The sequence below is a fragment of the Blennius ocellaris genome, assembly GCF_963422515.1.
Source record: "Blennius ocellaris genome assembly, chromosome: 10".
NCBI classification, from domain to species: domain Eukaryota; kingdom Metazoa; phylum Chordata; class Actinopteri; order Blenniiformes; family Blenniidae; genus Blennius; species Blennius ocellaris.
Window position 1 is genome coordinate 13,849,767 of NC_137659.1, and position 21,106 is coordinate 13,870,872.

The 21,106-nt window shown below is 43.4% G+C and overlaps 1 protein-coding gene across 3 annotated transcripts; it reads left to right on the top strand.

Annotated features, from left to right (window-relative positions):
- The first annotated feature begins 1,013 nt into the window (after window positions 1–1,013).
- Window positions 1,014–20,581, top strand: tbl1xr1b (TBL1X/Y related 1b). Of its 3 annotated transcripts, none has more exons than XM_080504125.1 (16): window positions 1,014–1,088; window positions 3,045–3,111; window positions 6,224–6,327; window positions 6,453–6,598; window positions 6,802–7,021; window positions 9,130–9,262; window positions 11,191–11,332; window positions 11,685–11,748; window positions 11,849–11,946; window positions 14,199–14,259; window positions 14,652–14,773; window positions 15,136–15,210; window positions 15,338–15,465; window positions 16,177–16,342; window positions 16,424–16,525; window positions 20,070–20,581. In XM_080504125.1, the coding sequence occupies exons 3-16, from the start codon at window positions 6,270–6,272 to the stop codon at window positions 20,094–20,096; spliced, it is 1,542 nt and encodes a 513-aa protein (XP_080360251.1). In that variant the 5' UTR covers window positions 1,014–1,088; window positions 3,045–3,111; window positions 6,224–6,269; the 3' UTR covers window positions 20,097–20,581. The 3 variants fall into 3 exon arrangements, with proteins under 3 accessions (XP_080360251.1, XP_080360249.1, XP_080360250.1); XM_080504123.1 differs by lacking the exon at window positions 1,014–1,088 and adding an exon at window positions 1,400–1,552; XM_080504124.1 differs by lacking the exon at window positions 1,014–1,088 and adding an exon at window positions 1,400–1,548.
- Window positions 20,582–21,106: the final 525 nt, after the last annotated feature.

The following is a 21,106-nucleotide window of genomic DNA, read 5'->3' on the forward strand; positions in this document are numbered from 1 at the left end:
AACCAGGTGAGTTCAGATTATGCAGTAGGAGGATCAAACAGCTGGTTTGAGGAGTAGCATTGTTAGATGAAAGAAAATTTACAGACTGCAGCAACATGCAGTATCTGCAACAGACAAATCCATCAGTCAGCTAAACAGCTAATCAGATAGACAAATAAATGCTCATTTTGCACGTTTTCCATCTGATTGCATGCAAATGCTGTACTCCTGCAGTATTATCAGCAATTATTTGGTTGTAGATGACGTGTCGGATTAGGAAATAAATCATTTTAGCTGTGATAATAGATCAACCGCCCATGATTGAATTCACATCTTGAGTGTTGGAAATGCACAAGTTGAAAATGTGCTCCTGTGCCATTTGTTTGACAGGATTGCAGGCTGCACTGCAGCTGCCGCTGTTGCACAATTAATTTAAAGGTTGCCAATTCAGAATTTCATAATATGTCATCATGTTGCACCGCAAAGTACACTAACAATGCAACCAACTAATCACACTCATGCAGTTTATTTAATAACACAACATTCACTGTCGTGAGTGCTGAAGGTCATCCTAGTTTGTTGTTTTTTATGTTTTTTTTACTAGAATAAAAACCCTTGATAGATTATAGCCCATAAATGACCAGAGTACGGCGTGAAAATGCTTATCTTTATGAGAAACGTGGAGGCAAATAATATGATTATGGATTATGTATGTAGCTGGAGAGAATCAGTGTAAAACACAGATTGCAATGATGATGTAAGCTTGTTGTTGACTTTCCCAGTCTGAATGACTGAGCAGAGGATGGGGGGTGGGGTGTCATTAATCCAGGGCTCGTGGTGACCCGCCAGGCGGAAAGGAGGCGTAGTGGGGGATGGGCGCGGACACTGTTATGACTGGTGCTTGGCTGCTGGACAAACTTCCAGAGGCCTCGGTAGATTTTTAGCCCTTTTTTTTCTTTCTTTCTTTCTTTCTTTCTCTTTTCAAAAGCATTGGTCGCATCCAGCGTGGGGACGCAGTTCGATTTCTTTCTTTTTCAGGTTTGAACGCGCTGGAGGCAAACATTTAACCCACGCCGGAGGACGGCTCTCAGCTGTGGCGGCAACACGAGGTGGTGTTTAAGGGGCTTTTTTTTTTTTCTGAAAATAGGTTAGTTACAAACGCAGCCTTGTGTCTGGCACATTTAGGGTTGTTGTTGTTTTTTTTTGCCTATGCGTGTATATCCGAGCACCCAGCAGTAGGTCGTTCCACTCGGATACAGAGCGGGTGGATGGTCGACCAGCTCCCGTCGTGCCTGGTTAATCGTTATATTGAGCTGTAGTGAGTGGCGCTTTGAAATAACAGTAGTTACAGGCGGCTCATTTGCGCGTGCCGGGTCAGGCCACTGTGTCTGAAGCCTTTGCTTGGCTTGTTACCGCCTGGCTTTAGCTTTATAATATAACCTCACAATAGTTGATATACGTGCGAATATTATCAATATAGCAATCGATTAAAAAAAAAAAAGATAATATGGTGTGACTTGAGGCACAAGGGCTGTGGAAGATCTCGCCAATTGAACGGTTTTTGTCCAAGTAGGTACGAGACTGTCATTAGCCTAGCATGCTAGGTTTAGCTGGCGAGCTAGTTGTCAGGTTGAGAGTGGTCGCGCGCCGCCGACCTTACGGCACTAATCAGAAATGCACTTTTATTAGGCGTTGTGCTAACGATGTGATGTGAGGCTGCTGTATTCGGGAATACATCCGAGGTAACGGGATTGTTACGGTTGCCGGGGAGCTGGGTGGAATGAGCCGAGCCCGACTGGCATGTGCGGTGACGGTACGGCCGAAGCTAAACCAACCTTTATTCGCGTGTTAGCCGCTGTGCTAACGACGCCGAGCCCGCAGCAGTTGCAGGCTCACCCCGCGCTAAATGGGCACTATTCAAGGCTCTCCCCGGTTGTCTCATCGGGGAGTTGAAGCGACCATTGCGTGTTTAAATGTGAAATGTGTTTAAGCCCGATAGCGTTGTCCCTTTTTCCTTGTGCGGATCCACACAGCGTGACATGTGGACACTCGGTCCATTATTACAACAACAATGATGTTAAAAGATTGTTGTGCTAAACGGGTTTTGTTGGTAAATTTTACTGCATTCTCATGTAAATTGATTATAAATGAATAAAATGTTATTTCAGCCTAGTGTAATTTAACTTCTATTTTTTTTTTTTTGCACGATTACTGAGCCAATCCTGGTTATTACCTGCATCGACCAGCATGTCTATGATTGTACACACTGAAGTTTGTACTGTCCATTGACTGTGTGTGTGTGTGGGGGGGGGGGGGGGGGGGGATCTTCCTGTAGATTATAGTGTGAGAACAGAGGTGGCTGTGTGTGTGTACTTAATATGCATTAAATCAATCAGACTCACAGAGACACAATTAAACTTCACCGAATCTGAATTGCACGCTAATAAAACTCCTGACTGATATTATTGATCTGAGACATTATAAAATAGTGGTTCAGAATGTATGGAAAAGGCCTTTTTGCCAATAATGATCTTCTGACAGGACGCATGGCTTTTGTTTTTAATGACAATGTTACAGACAAAGTATGTCAGGAGGAGGCATAGCACAAATATCCATTGGGTGTTATGGCTTATTACATTGCTGACCCAGTTTCTCTCATTGTTTGGGAACACGCCTCTTGGTTCACAGCACATTACTCCGGCTGCCTTTTCATGCACCGGTTGACATGCATTTGCTAAAGTGTCCATTGCTATTACAGTAATTTGCCACAGTGTTGATAGTTTCCTTATCGAGATTTGTCTGAATTGTTGGTGCCTGCCTGCAGCTACACATGCAGAAAAAGGGGTGGATTAATAATCACTATCCCATAATGCAGCATGCTCTGTATTGTGGTAATTGAGACTGTTATACCACTTTCCTGTATTTTTGATAGTAACACAATGTATAGATTTACTTCATGCACAAGTTTTGTCTTTGTGCAGGATACCACAAAATATGTAAAAGTGTCATTTTCTAATTGAAAACAAATAGAAGGGATGCATTCACTACCTTTTTCTTCTTTTTAGGGGTCAAGAGTTCGTCTTGAGAACGACTGAGCCATGATTCGTCCTTAAGGATATCTTGATCACATGGGTAGGCTGTCTCTTTGTTCATTGTCATAGTTTGATCTGTTGATTTCATTTGGTCTCTTAGTTTAGTGACCCCATTATATTGCTGTCTGGAAAATCACATCTATTGTATTACACTGTCAAAAGTCATAGGGGATAGTAAGCGTTGGAGGTCCAGGATGCTTTTTAAGAAGCAGACATTGGTTATGCAAAACTTAACATTAATCATTTATTGACCGAAAAAGGCCTAAGACATGTAAAAATTGTTTATATTCTGGATTTTAAATAACTTAATGTATAAATGTACCCCACATCCTGCATGTCTTTTATATTGAAGTTTACACTGAGGTTCATTGTGGAGAACTTGGGGTTAAGATAACATGACTATGGTGCTGGTTCAACACTCTCTGGCCTCCAGTTGAATTCCATTTCATTGGATGCTGAAACAGTGTTGTTTTATAAACCTTTGACCCTTAATTAGCTAATGTTTCTTAAATGTATTATTTGTATAAAAAAAAAAAAATCGCAATAATAAATGCCGAGGCTTTCTTTTTAGCACATCACTATGGGTTGTGGTCTCTCATTCACTGTGTGTTAAAAATAAAAATACTTGTATGAACAGTCAACTCGGTTGTAGTGTATCACACCTGTGTATACTACTTAGATTGTGATTCCAACTGAATCGCTTGTTGATGCTCCAATATCAAGAGTGAAACTGGGGTTAAGAGGACAGGGGGGACAAAAACGAGATAAGGAGAGTGCAAAGTACAGTGTCTCAAAAGTAAATTGAATCAGGACAAATATGCCTGGGAACATTTTGTATCTATTCTGCAAGTGTCTTATTATGTAGCATTTTCACATGGAAAGTGACACATGAAATCATTTTTAAACAGTTTGTAGTCTGACTCATTGGCTTTTGGCAAAGTTCACATCAACAGCCGACCAGGGTAAAAATCAAAAGTGGCCGGGATGTGATCCGCGGCCCCTCCACCGCTGTGCAAGTTGAAATATTATCACATTGTTGATCTTATCACGAAAGCGAATTAACAAAGCAAGGAGGGCAGGATGGACACGATACACTCAAACTGCCAAAGAATCTCTCCCCACCATTCAGCCAAAGCTCCACCATATCTCCATTTTGTCAGTTTGGTGCCATTTTTGCAGGATTTTCATACAATATTCACGCTGCAGCCGACAAGAGTCCCATTGGTAGCGACCCTGGGAGCTGGCTGGGTTGGCACACAACAGTAAAGCATGTTGACATTTCACACTGACCAGCTCCCCCAAAAACTGGCGTTAAGCTTTGGGGCCGTTCACACGAGAACGTGGTTTCACAGTCATCCATATGAGGTGGCATTTTAGAAGCCCGAAAACATGGGTGGCTGGTTGGTTGTTTGTTTGTTTGGATTTTTTCAACACTGAGTCCCAGAGTGGGGAAATTCTAAGCGCTTCCTGGCCACAATTATTATTTATTCACTGTTTATTTCATCTACACTGGAGTGTCCTCACAGTATTGAGCAACGTTGTCACAGATTTCCCTCATAGCCTGCACAAAAGGCAACCTCACTGTAGACACCGTGTAAGCACAATGGACTACTGTGGCAATGTGAAACTGATATTTCTGAGTTTAATCCAGAAATGTAAAGTGTATCCTTAGATCGTTTGTGTTTACCAGACATCCCCTTCACGGCGCTGAACAAGTTAATAGCTCTGAACTGTTATTTTGATAACTGTTCTGACAGCTCCTTGTTGTCTCGGCCTGGCTACAGTGCTTGATTGTAATGAGGATTTGAGATACTCTGAACTCGTACTCATTTGCATGTGATAATGTTGTGATACCGCATCTTTTGGTCGTGTGAGCAAATTTAATTAGTATGTTCAGCTGGATACCCCCACTGAGAAGTAATATTGCGATTTTTAATATCTTCCTGATGCTCCTCACTGCTAGGTTGCTCAATGCTCTTATTCATAAAACATTTCATTATTGGACATGGAGTCGGCCAGATGAAATCGGTGGACTTATTCTTGTAACTGAGCCGTGACCCTGCTTGCTGCTCCTGCGTCACTCGCACAGTGATGACATTTTGTCAGCACCCGTTGAAAGCCAAGCAAGTGTGAGATAGCGAAGCGTGCTATAGCAGTGCTCCCAGTGTGCCTTAACCATACTGAACGCTGAACAAAATGTAATGGAACAGAGCACTTTGACAGAACGAGAATGGCACACTTGGAATTGGAAATTGTGTGTATAAAAAAAAAAAAGGAAAAGAATTCCTCCGGTGAACAGATTAGTGTCGCGCTCATAGAGAGCTTCAGGCTAGATATCCTTTTTGCCGTGCCTAATGGTGAGATGCGGGCGCCATCCGGACTGTCTGACCACCTTGTTGGGAATCGCTAAAGGGCTTCTCCTCTTGGCTCAGTTGGTCTTGGACCTCAGCCTGCGGGATGCTGCAGGAGACATGTTGACTTTTTTCGGCGGGCTGGCACAGTGGCAACAGTAGAGGTTCTGTCTCTTTTCCAGACCCCTTGTTTACTTCCAACGGCCCCGTTTAAACAGTGTGTTCTGCATGAACAAATACCGAGAACCAATGGGTGGGTTGCTGCCGGGGTTTGAAGCCCATCTATTCCAGGCATTTTAGTCCAAAATACCCAGCCCGGCTCATGTATAAGCCTGGTAATTATTTCCAGTTGTAGGTTAATGAATGGAAACTGGTGCCCTGCCCAGAGCCAGGAGGCTTCTGCAGCCACCAAAAACAGAGCGAATCAAGACATGGTTATTTATCAAGTGGTGCTTGCTTTGAGCCACATCTGTACTTGTGATAAATTGCAAGATCTAGGTCAAGCAAAATTATCTCTTTTCAGCATCCCCCCCCCCCACCCACTGTTTTAGATTTTGATTGTGTGTGCTCGTTTGTTATTTGACCCGTAATGCCACCCTTAATGTGTGTGTGGGATAGCTGCCTTTTACACATTACTGAATGGCCCAAATGACCATTTTACTCATTTAAAAAAAAAAAAACATATGTACTTGTGTATATTGTGAAGTGAGCCCGTGAGTGAGGAAGAACTGAAAATTACCTTTCAGTTTGGTTGATGAACTTGTTGATTTATCATAAACTGTCTATGCTTTGCTTTTACAGGCTCATATCCTGTGCTGACCCCATGGTTTAATCACTAGGACTAAAAATGAGCATCAGCAGTGATGAGGTCAATTTCCTGGTTTACAGATACCTACAAGAGTCAGGTAAGCACGTGAGAAAGAATAGATGGACAGTAGTTTTGTATGCCATCATGAAGATTGTGCATTTTTATCAATTCCTCTCTGCAAATGAACTCCGACTCCATCCAAATGATCAATTTCTCCACCAGGCTTCTCCCACTCGGCTTTCACCTTTGGCATAGAGAGCCACATCAGTCAGTCTAACATCAACGGAGCCTTGGTGCCCCCTGCTGCCCTCATCTCCATCATCCAGAAGGGCCTGCAGTATGTGGAGGCCGAAGTCAGCATCAATGAGGTCGGGCTCCATCTTCATATCATCATCTAGCAATTATTGGAAGATTCCAATATCCTCCCAGCAAGAAATGCTCTCTGACCTTCTGTGTCTCGGCAGGCTCGCACATCCAGCGTGTTTAATTATCATTGTTTTAATGATCTGCCGTGATGTCGTCGTCGTTCACAACAGTTCGGTTCCTTAAAACTGTTTGTTTTACCGTGCAGGACGGGACCTTGTTTGACGGGCGGCCAATCGAGTCCTTATCTCTGATCGACGCTGTGATGCCGGACGTCGTCCAGACCAGGCAGCAGGCCTACAGAGACAAGCTGGCCCAGCAGCAGCAGGCGGCAGCGGGCAGTGGGAGCACTGCAGGGCCACAGGGAGGCACCAAGAATGGCGAGGGTGCTGCCAACGGGGAGGAAAACGGATCCCACGCTTTAGCCAGTAAGCAGGCCCATAGTTCTGAACAGTCACTGAATCAGCCCGGTAACAGCCTTCTTAATTCTGAGTGGGGGAAAAAATGTCTCATTAGCATAGACAACTTGATTTTAATGTTGTTGTTTTTTTTTAGCACGGCATTCGACCCATTACAATTCTGTTTTTTAAACCACTTTTTGTATTTAAATATTTATCTCGCACATCAAATCCAGGTTACAACGCAGTTGAAAATAATTATGAAAAAGCGAGTGTGTGAGTGCAGTGGTAGAAACCTGCAAATGGTTCAGGGTGGTCTGTGGCGCTTGAAAGGCTTCTTGCCACAGTTTTTATTCAGAACCATGTGGTAAAACCTCTCAAGGCTCCAAGGAACGTTCCAGGCAGGCCAGACATTGAACTACAGTTGCTGGGTCATTTTGATTTCGATAATAAAAAAAAACAACTTTGTAAAATCTTGTGAAAATTCAGCATGCTGGAAGCAGACAGTGGACTGTGGTAGGCGACTGGATTTAATGGAGATGCTTTAACCTCTTAAGCTTGAACTCGGTTGTGTTTTGGAGGCTGCTGTTGTACAGTTTCATAATATTAAGTTGTACTGGTTGGTGTTGATCGCTTCATTTCAATCAGAGAGGCAGAGATGGATTACGGCGGTTATCATTTGTAAGCTGCTAAAACATAAAATGTCGTGCTGCTCATTATCGGCCTGCAATAATTTTTCTCGCGTGCACCTAATAAACTTGCAGCTGAGTGTTTTGTTTAAAACAAAATAAGGATGCTTCGTGTTGATTTTCGTCAGAATCGGGTGGTTTTTAAACTTTTACATTCTACTCAGTGACGCTGAAACGTGTTTCATGAATCAACATGGATACATTTTTGAGTAGAGGTTGTTACAGCTGCTGGAGCTATTTGTTGAATAATGCAACGTAAAGTTTGCATTGCATTCTCGAGTTACAATGTACAACTTTAGTGCTCAATTCGGTTTTAAAGCACTGAAACTTTTCTCAAACCTCCAGATAAATCAGTTGTTCAATAATCTTTGAGAGTATGTGAACGGGTAAATTGTGTCACCTTTCTCAAGACAATGGCTGCTTTGGGGTTTAGTATTGTGTTAAGTTTCTGCAACTGGCTTTTCTCAACCGTCGCTCTGGTCTTTTCTTTGTGCCGACACACGACTTTCATCACATCTTTCCTTGTGTAGTGGAGTTTCCATGTCTTTACTCACCTTTTCCTGCCACACTGTTTGTTTGTTTTTAGCGTAGAAGGAAAGCTGTGGCCTCCTGTGTTTCCTCCAAAACCTCAGCCTTTTCCCTGTTTACTTTAATCACAGTAACATGTTGAGCATGGGAATCAAATTAAAAGCTGCTGCCGAGGGGCACATTCAGGCTCCCAGGGCCTAAAATTGAGTCATAAAATCTCACTACAGCAGAGTTTACAACACGATGATGAGATTCTGTTGAGTGACGTGTCTATTTGTGACAGATTTTTCACTATAAACAATCACAGTGACTCGGAAGTACATTTTTCTAGCTTTACATACGTTTCTAAGGTAATTATGTTCTGGTTTCCTCCGTAGTGTGGACGACTCGACACGGTGGTTGGGTGGCTTTGTATGGGACGTGCTCTTTCCTCGGTGTTGACACGAGTGTGTGACATTTATCAGCAGCAGAGCGAGCCCTGTATTTCTACAGCTGGGCAGTTTAGTGCCCTCAGTGCATCACAGGTGGATAAAGTTTTAGGTAGAAGACACACAAGCATCGACAATGAATTCGTAGGAAGATCCCATGATTAAGTCCAGATGTGCTGTGAGATTTAATAGGTAATTACAGGATGTCATTGAGAACCTCTGCGATTCTTCAATGTGATGCACTTTGCTTCGGTGGTTGTAATATAATCTACACAATAAAACCGTCAAATGTGGGAGCACCAGTTATTCTTTTCAGAAGTAATAGGCTTTCTTTCAGGAAGTGGAAACTCATTACGTTTTCTTTTTTCTTTTTTTTTTTCCTTTGAAATTTATAACTGCATTGCACCTTGCTTTTGAACTGAACACAAGTTGATGAATGATATTATTGGTATTTCCAACCTTTTATGGGATCTGTTTTTTTTTTTTTTTGTAGATCACCACTCGGAGATGATGGAGGTGGACAGGGATGTGGAGATCCCCCAAAGTAAAGCCATGGTCCTGAGGGGTCACGAGTCAGAAGTCTTTATCTGCGCCTGGAACCCGGTGAATGACCTCCTCGCCTCCGGGTCAGTATCCCCACCTGTGTCCTTGTTTGTCGATGGTCTTTGCAGCCTTGAAATCTGTTATGTCACTGATCTATAGCGCAGTGCAGGTATTAGTCATATGTAAATGTGCATGTTTGTCGGCTATTCCCAGTGGTGAGGAGGCAAGTTCTTCAGGAAACTTTGCGCTTTTGAAGTTGTTAGGGGAAGATAGTGAAAAATTAACACATGACAAAAATGCAACAAGCCAATCAAGGCGCGCCGAACAGTCCTCTGGTGTCCAAAATAATCATTCTTGTTCAGTGGATATACAGCGGCCTCAAGGACAACTAATACAATGTGTGGTTCTATAAGCTTTCTGTCCAGCAGAGATCCTCTTTTGTTGGCAACTCCTTCAGGGTCTCTAGCGTGGTTCAGGTCAGCCTGTGTTAATACGTTCACATTAAAATGGATGAGCAGGATTAGATGCAAATCCACAGGATCTGCAAGTACATTAAACATATGTGAACCTTTACAAATTTGAGTATTAGTCTTGTTGATTACTTCTGTAGTTTCTCCCCCCCAAAAAAGCATGCTGGTGACTATTTTCCTCGTGTAGATTAACGATTTTCAGACGCGGTCTTAATGTATGTACTTGGCCGTAAGTCGTTAAAAAGAATAAAATCTGTGATGGACCTGATCCTAGTCAAACCAGAGGGACCAGTTAAAACCGATGCACACTTGATCAGACTAACTGGACTCAGACTGGAGAGATCCTCGTTGTGAAGTGAGACTACTCACCGCTACACCGCTGTGCATTAGTAAACCACTCATCAGGTTTGACTTCCTCAAATTTAATAGGGCTTCTTCCTTCCCTCACAACCAAACAAGTGTTTACTTCATTAAATTGTCTCAGTGTTATTACTCTCCGGGTAATTGCACTTTAGGCGCGACTTGAACATGTGAATGCTCCAACGTAACGAGGTTATGACGCAGTGATTTCTTTTGAATTCATCAGCTGCAACCTCTGAAACAGTGAAGTATTGGTTTGGCAGCTGCAGCTGTGACTGTAATTCTATTTCAGTTGTACATGTTTAACAAAGTAAAGAGGTATTTTAGGAACAGTTATCATGCAAAGTAGTAGTAGTAAAAACAAAAAAAAACAAAGGCCTTGGTGAAGTAGTGAGATCTCCACTTTGATCATGTCTTTCAAGCCCTTTCAGCCATAAGAAATGGAACCATGTTTTCACTCCAGTGCGCAGTGGTGGTGTTTGTTGTGTTGTTTCGCTGCAGACTTTCTTTCTTTTGGGGGGCAGCCTTTAAAAGTGTCTGAAATGGCAGAGCCAGCTTTTTTCCTCCCAGCGGGGCTCAGTGATTTTTCTTGATGTTTGCATTGCATTGCCCCCTCTCGCTTTGCTCATATTCCACGATGTGTTTGTATGGGAGGTGATGGAAAAAGCCTGGCTGTATCATTACCCTCACCCCCTTACTTTTAGAAACCCAAAGTTTGGACATACTCAAGATTATACTGGTCCGAGTTTATGTTTCCAGCCCAATACTTGTAACTATGCTGCTTGGATACTTGTGTGTGAATTCAATGGTGTTGATTCTAACACAGTTCTTATGCTAAAATAGAAAATAAGAAAAGTACATTTGCATCAAGCCCACTCTTGTCGTTGAAGAAGGCCTGAATACGGGAGCAAATATTTCCCCCTCTCATGTAAACATTGGGTCGTGTGCTTGTAAAGTGCCTCTTCCAGATAATGTAAACCTTTAGATAATGTAGCACCGATCCGGATGTAAAGAGATTGTCGATTTTATTAGACTTGGTGATTTGTGGTAGCCGTTTCATAAAATATCTCTCCGCTCCATCCCCACTCACTGATGTTCAGGTTAATACACGTTTATGTGGCAATTTCACAAGTCGAAGCTGCAATAAAGGGCTCAACGGTGTGTTGTTTCAACTGGCGCAGGTCTGGAGACTCCACCGCACGGATCTGGAACCTGAGCGAAAACAGCACGGGCGGATCCACCCAGCTGGTTCTGAGGCACTGCATACGGGAAGGGGGCCAGGACGTACCCAGCAACAAAGACGTCACCTCACTAGACTGGAATGTGAGTGCGTGTGCACGTGCATGCGTGTGTGCAGCTTTTAGTAATGTAATCTATTTGTGTGTGTGTGTGCATGTCTGTGTGAGCACTACATTTGCACAAGGCATTCTTTCAGCCATACGTATATAAATATATTTCCCTCTATATGGGAGCGAGTCACTCCCACACGGGGGAGAAGGCGTTCTGCGTTGCCCGGCTGCAAATGAAATCCCAGAGTAGCACAAGGAATCCACAACCGCTATACCGTGAATACGGACAGTGGAATGAAGATTTTGTGAACTACAACATGCAGATGAATGTGAACAAGGAGCCTTGATTACAGCTTGTAATGAGACTCGTCTGTCTTTTCTTTCAGAGTGAGGGCACGTTGCTAGCAACAGGCTCATATGATGGTTTTGCAAGAATATGGACAAAAGACGGTAAGACTCGGCAAATCTGTCACATCTCCGCCTTGTAAATCAGTCGTTTCTGGTCTTGTCTCCCATTTGATTCTTAATTCTTAATTTTGTTCTGTTCCAGGTAACCTGGCCAGCACTTTGGGTCAGCATAAAGGCCCTATATTTGCACTCAAGTGGAATAAGAAAGGAAACTTCATCCTCAGTGCTGGTGTTGACAAGGTAATACATGTTTGTTTCAGCTGTAATCTGACTGTTTAGGATGACGAGAGAAACAAGGGACCAAAATCTTGAAACCATGATGGACACTAATTATGAGCAAATATTTTGTTTTGAAGTACTACAACTACTGTATTGGTCAAAATGAATGAGAAAGAGAAACGGGTACAAAGAGTGACATGCTGAATGCAATGATATGGCAATTTGATCACAATATGAGCCCGAGCAATATGATATGAATGTGATCAATTGTGTTTCAATGCGCTATACATTATGCTCTGCATTTGACTCATCACAAGATTGCCTTCAGAGTCAAACCGTTTTAATACGCCTCCGTCTCAACAGAGAAAACAAACTCTTCTGAAACGCGTGGCACTGGCACATGCGCACTGCAGTTTCACTAAATAGCTTCTCAGCACATGTGCAAATGAGATCAATAACAGTGTGGGGGGGTTCTAAGGTTTGTTTACTGGCAGTTATTCAACTAAGTGAAGTAATCAAACAGCCTCAGTCACTTCGGGTGTGGTTCTAGCGAGTCACAGCTCCCGGACTCTGATTGGCCGTTGTTCTCGACGTGGCCATGTTTCCACCTTGAGCAACTCCCCAGTCTTCGCCACAGATGATGTTTGTTACTCACAGAAGCCGCGTCGGGTTGAGCCAGAAAAATATAATTGAATCTGTTCAAATTCAAAACAAAACCATGTTTTTCCACTTCATTATTGCAACATTACGAACAAAGTCTTTTTTTGAAAGAACAAATCTAAAAACCACAAAGACGGCACGATAATAATAATCATAATAATATATACTTCAGTGCTTTTATTTTGGTTGGACGTTGTTGAGAAGCCGTCCACAGGCTTTTTTTTTTTTTTTTTTAATGCTTCTCAAATGCTTTCAATGGCATCCGGACCAGGAGCATGAGAGCAGCAGTAGCTGGAGTGAAACCAGTGAGGACTTGGCTGAGGACTCTGGAGACTCTAAACTGCACAGAAAACTGTAACCAGGAAACATCTGCTCAGCAAAGTTTCACTGCATGTGTATGTGTGCGCCCGCAGCCGTCTGTACCGGCGTCTGTGCTGCCGAACATTTTAAAATGTGGCCAGCTTTGCACATTTTTTATTAAATTTTTTTATTTAATTTTATTTTCTACAACGTTTTCTTAAAAACAGAATTTGCTCCACAAAATATAAGCTGTCGTTTAATCATCAGAGCCGCTTCATGTTTGGACCAGTTTTGTACTTTACTTCTTCTGTACTGATGTTTTATGACTGATGTTTTCCCTTCGAGACAACATTTTGCATTTCAGAAAGGGTTTTTTCTTACAATATGCTCAATTCTTTAGTATTCTTCCCCGGTTTAAGATGAGGAGAAAATATTCTTGTAAATCTCGTTTCAAGAATACCCAAAGTTTTCACTTTTGTAATTAAACCAATTTTAGATATTCATTTCACAACAGTTTTTTTTTTTTATAATAATAGTCTGTGAAAATAATCAGCATCTGGTACAGTGTTGTGGTTTTTAAGTTTCCCACAAACTTTGCATGTCTGTGCTCCGATGTCATTCTTGGTGATGAACTGGTTTCTCAGGATGTTTGTTTATTTGAATAAGGGTGTATTGGAGCATGACCTTAGACCTGTAGGGCAATAGACACTACATGTTGACCCTGCAATTCTTTCAAAGTATGAAACAATTCAGAATTGATTTGAATACATGTTAAAGTCTCTGGCATTAATGACACTAAAAATCCAAGATTAAATAAAAAATAGCATGATACAGTACTACACATGACAATATAACACGAGATTACATTGATGACATAAAAAAAAAAAAATTGAACACCGATTTGAGATGGCCAGTTGAGATGTTTTGGATTTCTGTAAAATCTATTATAATTACTGAGAGATAAGCAATGTGCATTTCCATTGCAAGACCAAGCGTCCCTTTCCCTGCCACATGACAGAACCATACACGGCTCAACATTGCCCCCTGGTGTGCACACATAGACTTGCGCACTGTGTCACTGCAGCTCACAAATGAAAGTGCTGCTCCCTCGGGGGCGTAATAAGTGTGATAGACTATCTTCCTTTTATTTTTCCTTCACTCATCCACATTATTCAGGTCAACTGAGAGTGACCTGCAGCATTGAGTAAGATTACCAGTGTTCCTTTATATTCTCTGTAATGTTTTTTGTTCGTTTACTTCAAGTGATGAATACCAATCCATTATAAGTGATCAAATTATTTCCCTTCGCACAGACAACGATTATTTGGGACGCGCACACGGGAGAGGCGAAGCAACAATTTCCTTTCCACTCTGGTGAGTGACGGGCGTCAGCTGGATCGCTCCTCGTGTGCTTTCACACGGAGTCCTTCTGTTTTTAGACAGATGTTACCTTCTGCTGAACTGCAGCAGGTCCACACTGATACTAAATTCAGGGTTTTTCTGTCATCAAGTCTCCCCACACTCTGTGAGTGATGCGTTCTATCCTGCCGTATTTAACCCAGCTTACCTCCGTGCATTTTTGCTCAGCAGCGTGTGACACCAACAGACTGCAGCCTAAGATTAATGTTGTGGGAGCTTCTTTTTTTTTCATTTTGAAATAACTTTGAGCAATTCAGAGAACCAAGTAGTCATCATACAATGTGTGTTTGTGTGTGTGCCTCTGTGCTGCAGCAGCAGCCTCAAGCTGTGTCTTTGCCTCCCCACAGCCCCGGCTCTGGACGTGGACTGGCAGAGCAATAACACTTTTGCCTCCTGCAGCACGGACATGTGCATCCACGTGTGCAAGCTGGGTCAGGACAGACCTGTCAAGACCTTCCAGGGCCACACGGTAAGACGGGGGTTGCTGCCGCGCGAGCTCAATCTTCTCACCACGAGGGAGGCAGAAATGCTCTGCCGGTCAAGTGCACTCCTGTTAGGTAATCTGAGGGGAGCCCTGGGAGCACAGTAGTTTCTAATCAGAGCTCCAGTTCGCCGACAGTGCTCGTCAAGACTCGCCTCTGTACACTTTCTTCCTATTGGACTTTTTTTTTCTGTGAAATGAGAAAGCGGAAGGATGTATTTTTCTCAATCTTACTGGGATTGCAGTGAAAGGCAGTCTTGAAACTGTGCAGCCGCTTTCATATGAACAGCTGTCCGTGTGCAACTTTCACAGATGTTGTTTGTTCCAACTCGCATCTTTCTTTACTCCAGAATGAAGTGAACGCCATCAAGTGGGATCCCACAGGCAGCTTGCTGGCTTCCTGCTCTGATGACATGACACTCAAGGTCGGCTCCCGTTACAAGCGGATGTGGTGGAATCCGCCCATTTGGGCTTTTGAAGTTGTTTTTTTTGTGTGTGTGTGTGGGTGTTACTCGTCAAACTCAACTTTTGCTTCCATACTTTGTGGTGCAGATTTGGAGTATGAAACAGGACTCGTGTGTCCACGACCTCCAGGCCCACAGTAAAGAAATCTACACCATTAAGTGGAGCCCCACAGGCCCCGGGACCAACAACCCCAACGCCAACCTCATGCTGGCCAGGTAAGAATCCAGTGATCCGTCTTTTGGCAGGACACATCATTTGTCATTTGGTGGCTTTTTTTTCTTCTTTTTTTTGTTAGGGGGATGAAGACCACATTTCATGTGTATCTCGGGGGGGGTTTTCTTGTGTGTGTTTTATTTTTTCATAAATTCTACTTGGAAGTTAAGTTGTTTTTGATTCCAAATAATATTTCTACAGTTTTTTCCATGCATTATTTAACCTTCCCAATTTGTTTTTTTTTTTTTTTTTCATGTTCCAGATGTTTAATGTCTGATCAAGTCAAAGATAAATAGTGTTAAGAATTTACAATAAAAACATAGTGTCTTTTAGCGCTAAAAGCCAAATTTTCAACAACTCAACTTCCATATTCTTCATGTTTTTAAGTGGATTTATAGTTGCCAAGCGGGAATTTGTTTTGGCTGTCGCTGCTGTGTCATTGGAGGTGAAAATGAGTTAATCCAGGTTTAAGCCAACTTAACCAATATTCCATTTGAATTTAATTTGGTGTGTAAAAAAAAAAAAAAAAACAGCCACTTTGGTTTAGTTTTTCTGCCTCTTGAAAGCAGTTTGGTGTTCATCGTAGCCAGATTGTAAAGTGAAGGAGCAGAAGCAGAATGGGAGTTTCCAATCATTTTTGAACTTTCCCTAATCCCAGTTCCACACCGTGACCCTTGGCTCACTGCGTCTTGCTCTCTTTCCCTCTCCCCCAGCGCTTCTTTTGACTCGACAGTGCGTCTGTGGGACGTGGAGCGCGGCGTCTGTATCCACACGCTGACACGCCACCAGGAGCCCGTCTACAGCGTGGCCTTCAGCCCCGACGGCCGCCACCTGGCCAGCGGCTCCTTTGACAAGTGTGTCCACATTTGGAACACCCAGGTGAGACGCAGCCCGAGTCAAAGCTGTCACCAACGCGCCGCCTGTCGTCACTAAATCTCCTTCTTTTGCGTTTGCTTTCAGACGGGCGCTTTAGTCCACAGCTACAGAGGGACGGGGGGCATATTTGAGGTGTGCTGGAACGCCACGGGCGACAAAGTAGGAGCGAGCGCTTCAGATGGATCGGTGAGTTGCATTCACTTTATCGCACACATCACAGCTCCCGGAAGCAGATGCTGCTCATGTGCACGTTTGTTCTTTTTTGTGGGGAATTCCATCAGTTACTTGATGACCTGGGAAATGAATGTTTATGGATGCAACACATGAACACCGATGTCATAAAAGTGCCTGTGGCGGCGGTCTCGCGAGTAGCATTCCAATGTGCATCGTTTAAGTGGCTGGAAGCAGATAAAAAGAATCCATAAACATCAGGGCGTCTATTAACAAGGCACTTTCACTGTCATAAGTGGGGTTGTTTACCTCGAATGTTTACATGTAAAAAGTTCTCCGTTGTCTGCGCTGAAGAAGTGAAACTGAATCAAAGTGAACTGACATTCACATATTCATCAAGCCTCCAAGCAGCTTCTATATTTACGGAATAGATCAATTTTCAAATATGCTCACAGGCTGTAGCAATATGGCCACTAAGCAGTAAAGTAAGTACCACCAGTCGTCACCTCGTCGCGCTTGTTCCTCATGTGCTGGAACATTGTCATCCTCAAAGTCGACGTGTTAAAAGCACAGAAAGAGGATGTGAGCTGGTCAAAGACAGATGCAAATTAAATGTAATGACTTTATCGCACTCAACTGCTGACACGTGTCTAGTATATTTAGCAGTAAAATAATAGACTTGATGACATTTCCCGTTTTGTGTGTTTATTTAATTTCTTTGCTCCCGTCGTGTGACTGGGTGTTTTTCGACGTTTGAATTGCTGCACGCTTTTCTACTGTCGCCTTTTGTTGTTGTCAAACTGTGACACGATGTCTCCCGTTGGACGCGAGAGATCAGCGCTTGATTTGGATCACACGGTGTCCCTGTTTGAACAATGAGGTTAAGCTTATTAGATAAGTTGCCAAAGAGCAGCTGATGCTGCGGCGCCACCAGGTGACACGAGATAGAGCCATTAGTGTATGAACAATGAGCTACTGTTTAATAAATGAACCATCTGGAGGCTTTTAAATCCCACCTGCCCGAGAGAAACGCTGTCGGGCAGAACATTCAGACTCGTTTTCACATTTCCTACGTCGCGTCGTCGGTTTTTGGCCGAGCTCAGCAAACTGGAAGCGCCGTCCGGGAGGCGACGGCGCCCCTCCATCACTCAGGCGTTTATTGGGCTACAGGGTAGAGAGAAGCCACTGCGGAGTGAAGGGGCTGGAACAGCCATCTGCTTCACAGGACACACATTCACCCCAGACGGTGTGAAAAAGGTGGAGACGGCTTGGTCTTGAATTCAAATGGAACGGTGTGAATATGGAGGGAGCGATCCACGAGAGAGCAGAGGCCAGCGCCTGCGGGGGTTCCTTTCCAAAAGGCTAAATTAAGGCTCCGAATGTTATCGCTGCATCGCCTGAGCCCCGGAAGGGAAAGTCCAATTCTGGAATTGTCATCTCGTGAAGCAAACTATTAACTTGCTGCTGCTGCGGAGGAGGAGGGAATGATTTATTTTTCAACGTCACGCGTTTGATATCAGGAACTTGGAATACAGGTCGAGGTCCCGAGGAATTCCGGCACGTATATCAGACGCCGGCTTCACAACACACCGTGTGAAATTAAGCTTTTGTGATCGGGGAAACAAGAATGGCAGATAAATGGTTTTAGTTTCCTGGTAAGAAGTGACTTTTGTGAAGGTGTTTTCTTTCTCACTTGGTTTCTGTTTGCTTATCTCGTCCATTCGTCGAATTTTCTCATGTGAATTTTCACATTTGGTTTGCCGCGATGTGGTTTGACACGAACGAGTCACAGAACAGGCACAAGCATTTCACTCATCAGGAATATATATATATATATATATATACATATATATACACACACATACAGTGATGTGAAAAGTGTTTGCCCGATTCCTGATTTCTTACATTTTTTCCACACTTAAACGTTTCATATCATCAAACAAAGTCAAACAAATTCAAAGATTAGACAAGTAAACACAAAATGCAGTTTTTAAGTCGAGGGTTTTATTAATGAGGAAGAAATAAAAATCCAAAAGCCACGTGGCCCTGTGTGGAAAGTGTTTGCCTCCTTATCCTAATAACTGGTTGGGCAACCCTTAGCAGCAACTCCTGCAATCAAGCCTTTGCGGTAACTTGCATTGAGTCTCTTCCAAAGCTGTGGAGGAATTCTGGCCACTCATCTTTGCCGAATTGTTGTCATTCTGCCACACTGGAGGGTTTTTGAGCATGAACTGCCTTTTTTTAAGGTCCTGCCACAGCGTCTCAGTCGGATTGAGGTCAGGACTTTGACTCGGCCACTCCAGAGTCTTCATTCAGTTGTTCTTCAGCCATTCAGAGGTGTGTTTTGGATCATTGTCCTGCTGCAGAGCCCAAGTTGGCTTCAGCTTGAGGTCACGAACAGCTGGCCGGACATTCTCCTTCAGGATATTTTGGTAGACGGCAGAAATCACGCTTCCATTTGTCGCGGCAAGTCTTCCAGGTCCCGAAGCAGCAAAACGGTCTCAGACCGCCACACTGCCGCCGCCATGTTTTACTGTTGGCACGATGTTCTTTTCTGAAATGCACCGTTACTTTTACGCCAGACGTAATGGAACACAGGCCTCCAGTTCAACTTCTGTCTCGTCGGTCCACGGAATATTTTCCCTAAAGTCTTGGTGATCATCAAAATGTTTCCTGGCAAAAATGAGACGAGCCTTAATGTTCTTTTTGCTCAGCGGTGGTTTTCGCCTCGGACCTCTGCCATGCGGGACATTTTTGCCGAGTCTCTTTCTGATGGTTTTTAGTCATGAACTGAGGCAAGCGATGCCTGCAGTTCTTTAGATGATCTTGTGGGTCTTTTGTCACCTCTTGGATGAGTCGTCGCTGCAGATTTCAGTTACTTTTTCTTTTCTTTTTCTCCATTTGTTCCTGAATTTCTTTGGATCTCAGCATGGCGTCTGCAGCTTTAGAGGATCTTTTAGTTTACTTCACTTTGACGGGTCGGTCCTATGCAAGTGATTTCTAGCTTGAGAACAGGTGTGCAGTAATCAGGCCTGATGTGTGGCCACACAAATTAAAGCACAGTTATGTTTTAACAGGAGATGGTGGGGCTAACACTTTTTCACACCTTTTCACACAAAGCCATGTCGCTTTGGATTTCTTCATGAATAAAACCCTTCATTCAAAAACTGCATTTTGTGTTGTCTTTGACTAAGGTTTAAGTTTGATGATCTGAAATATCAAAGTGTGAGAAAAGTAAAGAGGTCAGGTCAGGAGGGCGAGCGAACTCTTTTTCTCACCACCGTGTATGCTGTGTACAAGTATTTAAAAAAAAAAGTGCTCTCAATCTGGTGCCTGATCCAAGAGGAAGATTGTTCAAAGCTGCGTGGGCTTTCCGTGCAGCTCACGCTGACCACAGTCTCCGAGAAACCGTTGAAGTCGACCAATGAGATTCAGAGCAGCTCGCGAGCCGCCGCCACAGACAGCCCACTGCGGCTGAAACTGAAACTTGACACAGAAAAATCCTGATTGTTAAACTGTTGGTGGCTTTCTGTTTTTTGTTTTTTTGTTTTTTTTTCAGGTTTGTGTACTAGACCTGAGGAAATGACACACGTCTGGGGGCGTCATGGACCGACTACGAATGTGTACATAGCCAAAATGACTGTCCCTGCCTGTCCGCCACACTGCTGTAGTCCCATCAGACGCCATGGCCCGCCAACACAGCCGACTGGGCAACCCCCACCCCCTCCCTCCCCCCCACCCCCATCTGTACTCATAAGGACCACATGTTGGGCCACGTAGAATTTTCCGGGCTCGCCGTTAGGGGCGCCGCAGGTCTGTATGGATCTCTGTTGCAGGAAGAACCGTTTCTTTGTCATCACACAGTGAGAATTTGTCCCGCCCGTCACAAGCAAAACCAAAACACCAGGACCCGTCTCGTTTTCCTCTTTTTATCCTTTGTATCAGGTTTGTAAAGGTTTTTTGTTCTGTTGGTGTGTGCATATTGCATATGTCAGCATTTGGTGTCCTGTGGACATGTTTTGTGTTGAATTTGGATTTTACTGATCTCTGTAGGTTTTTATATTACATGTGTGGTGGGAGAGAAGAGAGCGGTGGGGGGGGGGGGTGAGGGTGGGAGATACTTGTTTTTCAAAGCAGATGTACAAAGCCGTTCATTGGGAGATTCATCCATTTACTTTTCTGCGCTCTTTGAGATTCAAACACAGATTTACAGTCCAGAAAATAAAATGTTCTACCATTTTGTGGACCGTATTTTCACTCAGTACTTTTGCTTTTCTATTATTATTTTTTTGTTGCCATTTTGAAAACCAGAATTGAAAGCAGTTAATCAAAGGGCGACGTGTGCTCTTTTTCTTCTTCTTCTTTTTTTCCAACTTTAATCCTCAGAAGTGTTTTTCAGGTGTTTTCAGGTTGAACACAGAGCTCAGAAGAATTCACACTCTTTAGGCTGGAGAGTAATCCACATAGCTGTGAACCGTTTGTGTGCAGTCAGCTTCTGAATATGTGCCCCGGTTAATTTGCCAGCAGCTGGTGCGACGTGATGCAGCCCAAGTAAAAAAAAAAAAAAAAAAGAAAGACAAGAAAGAAGGAAAGAGA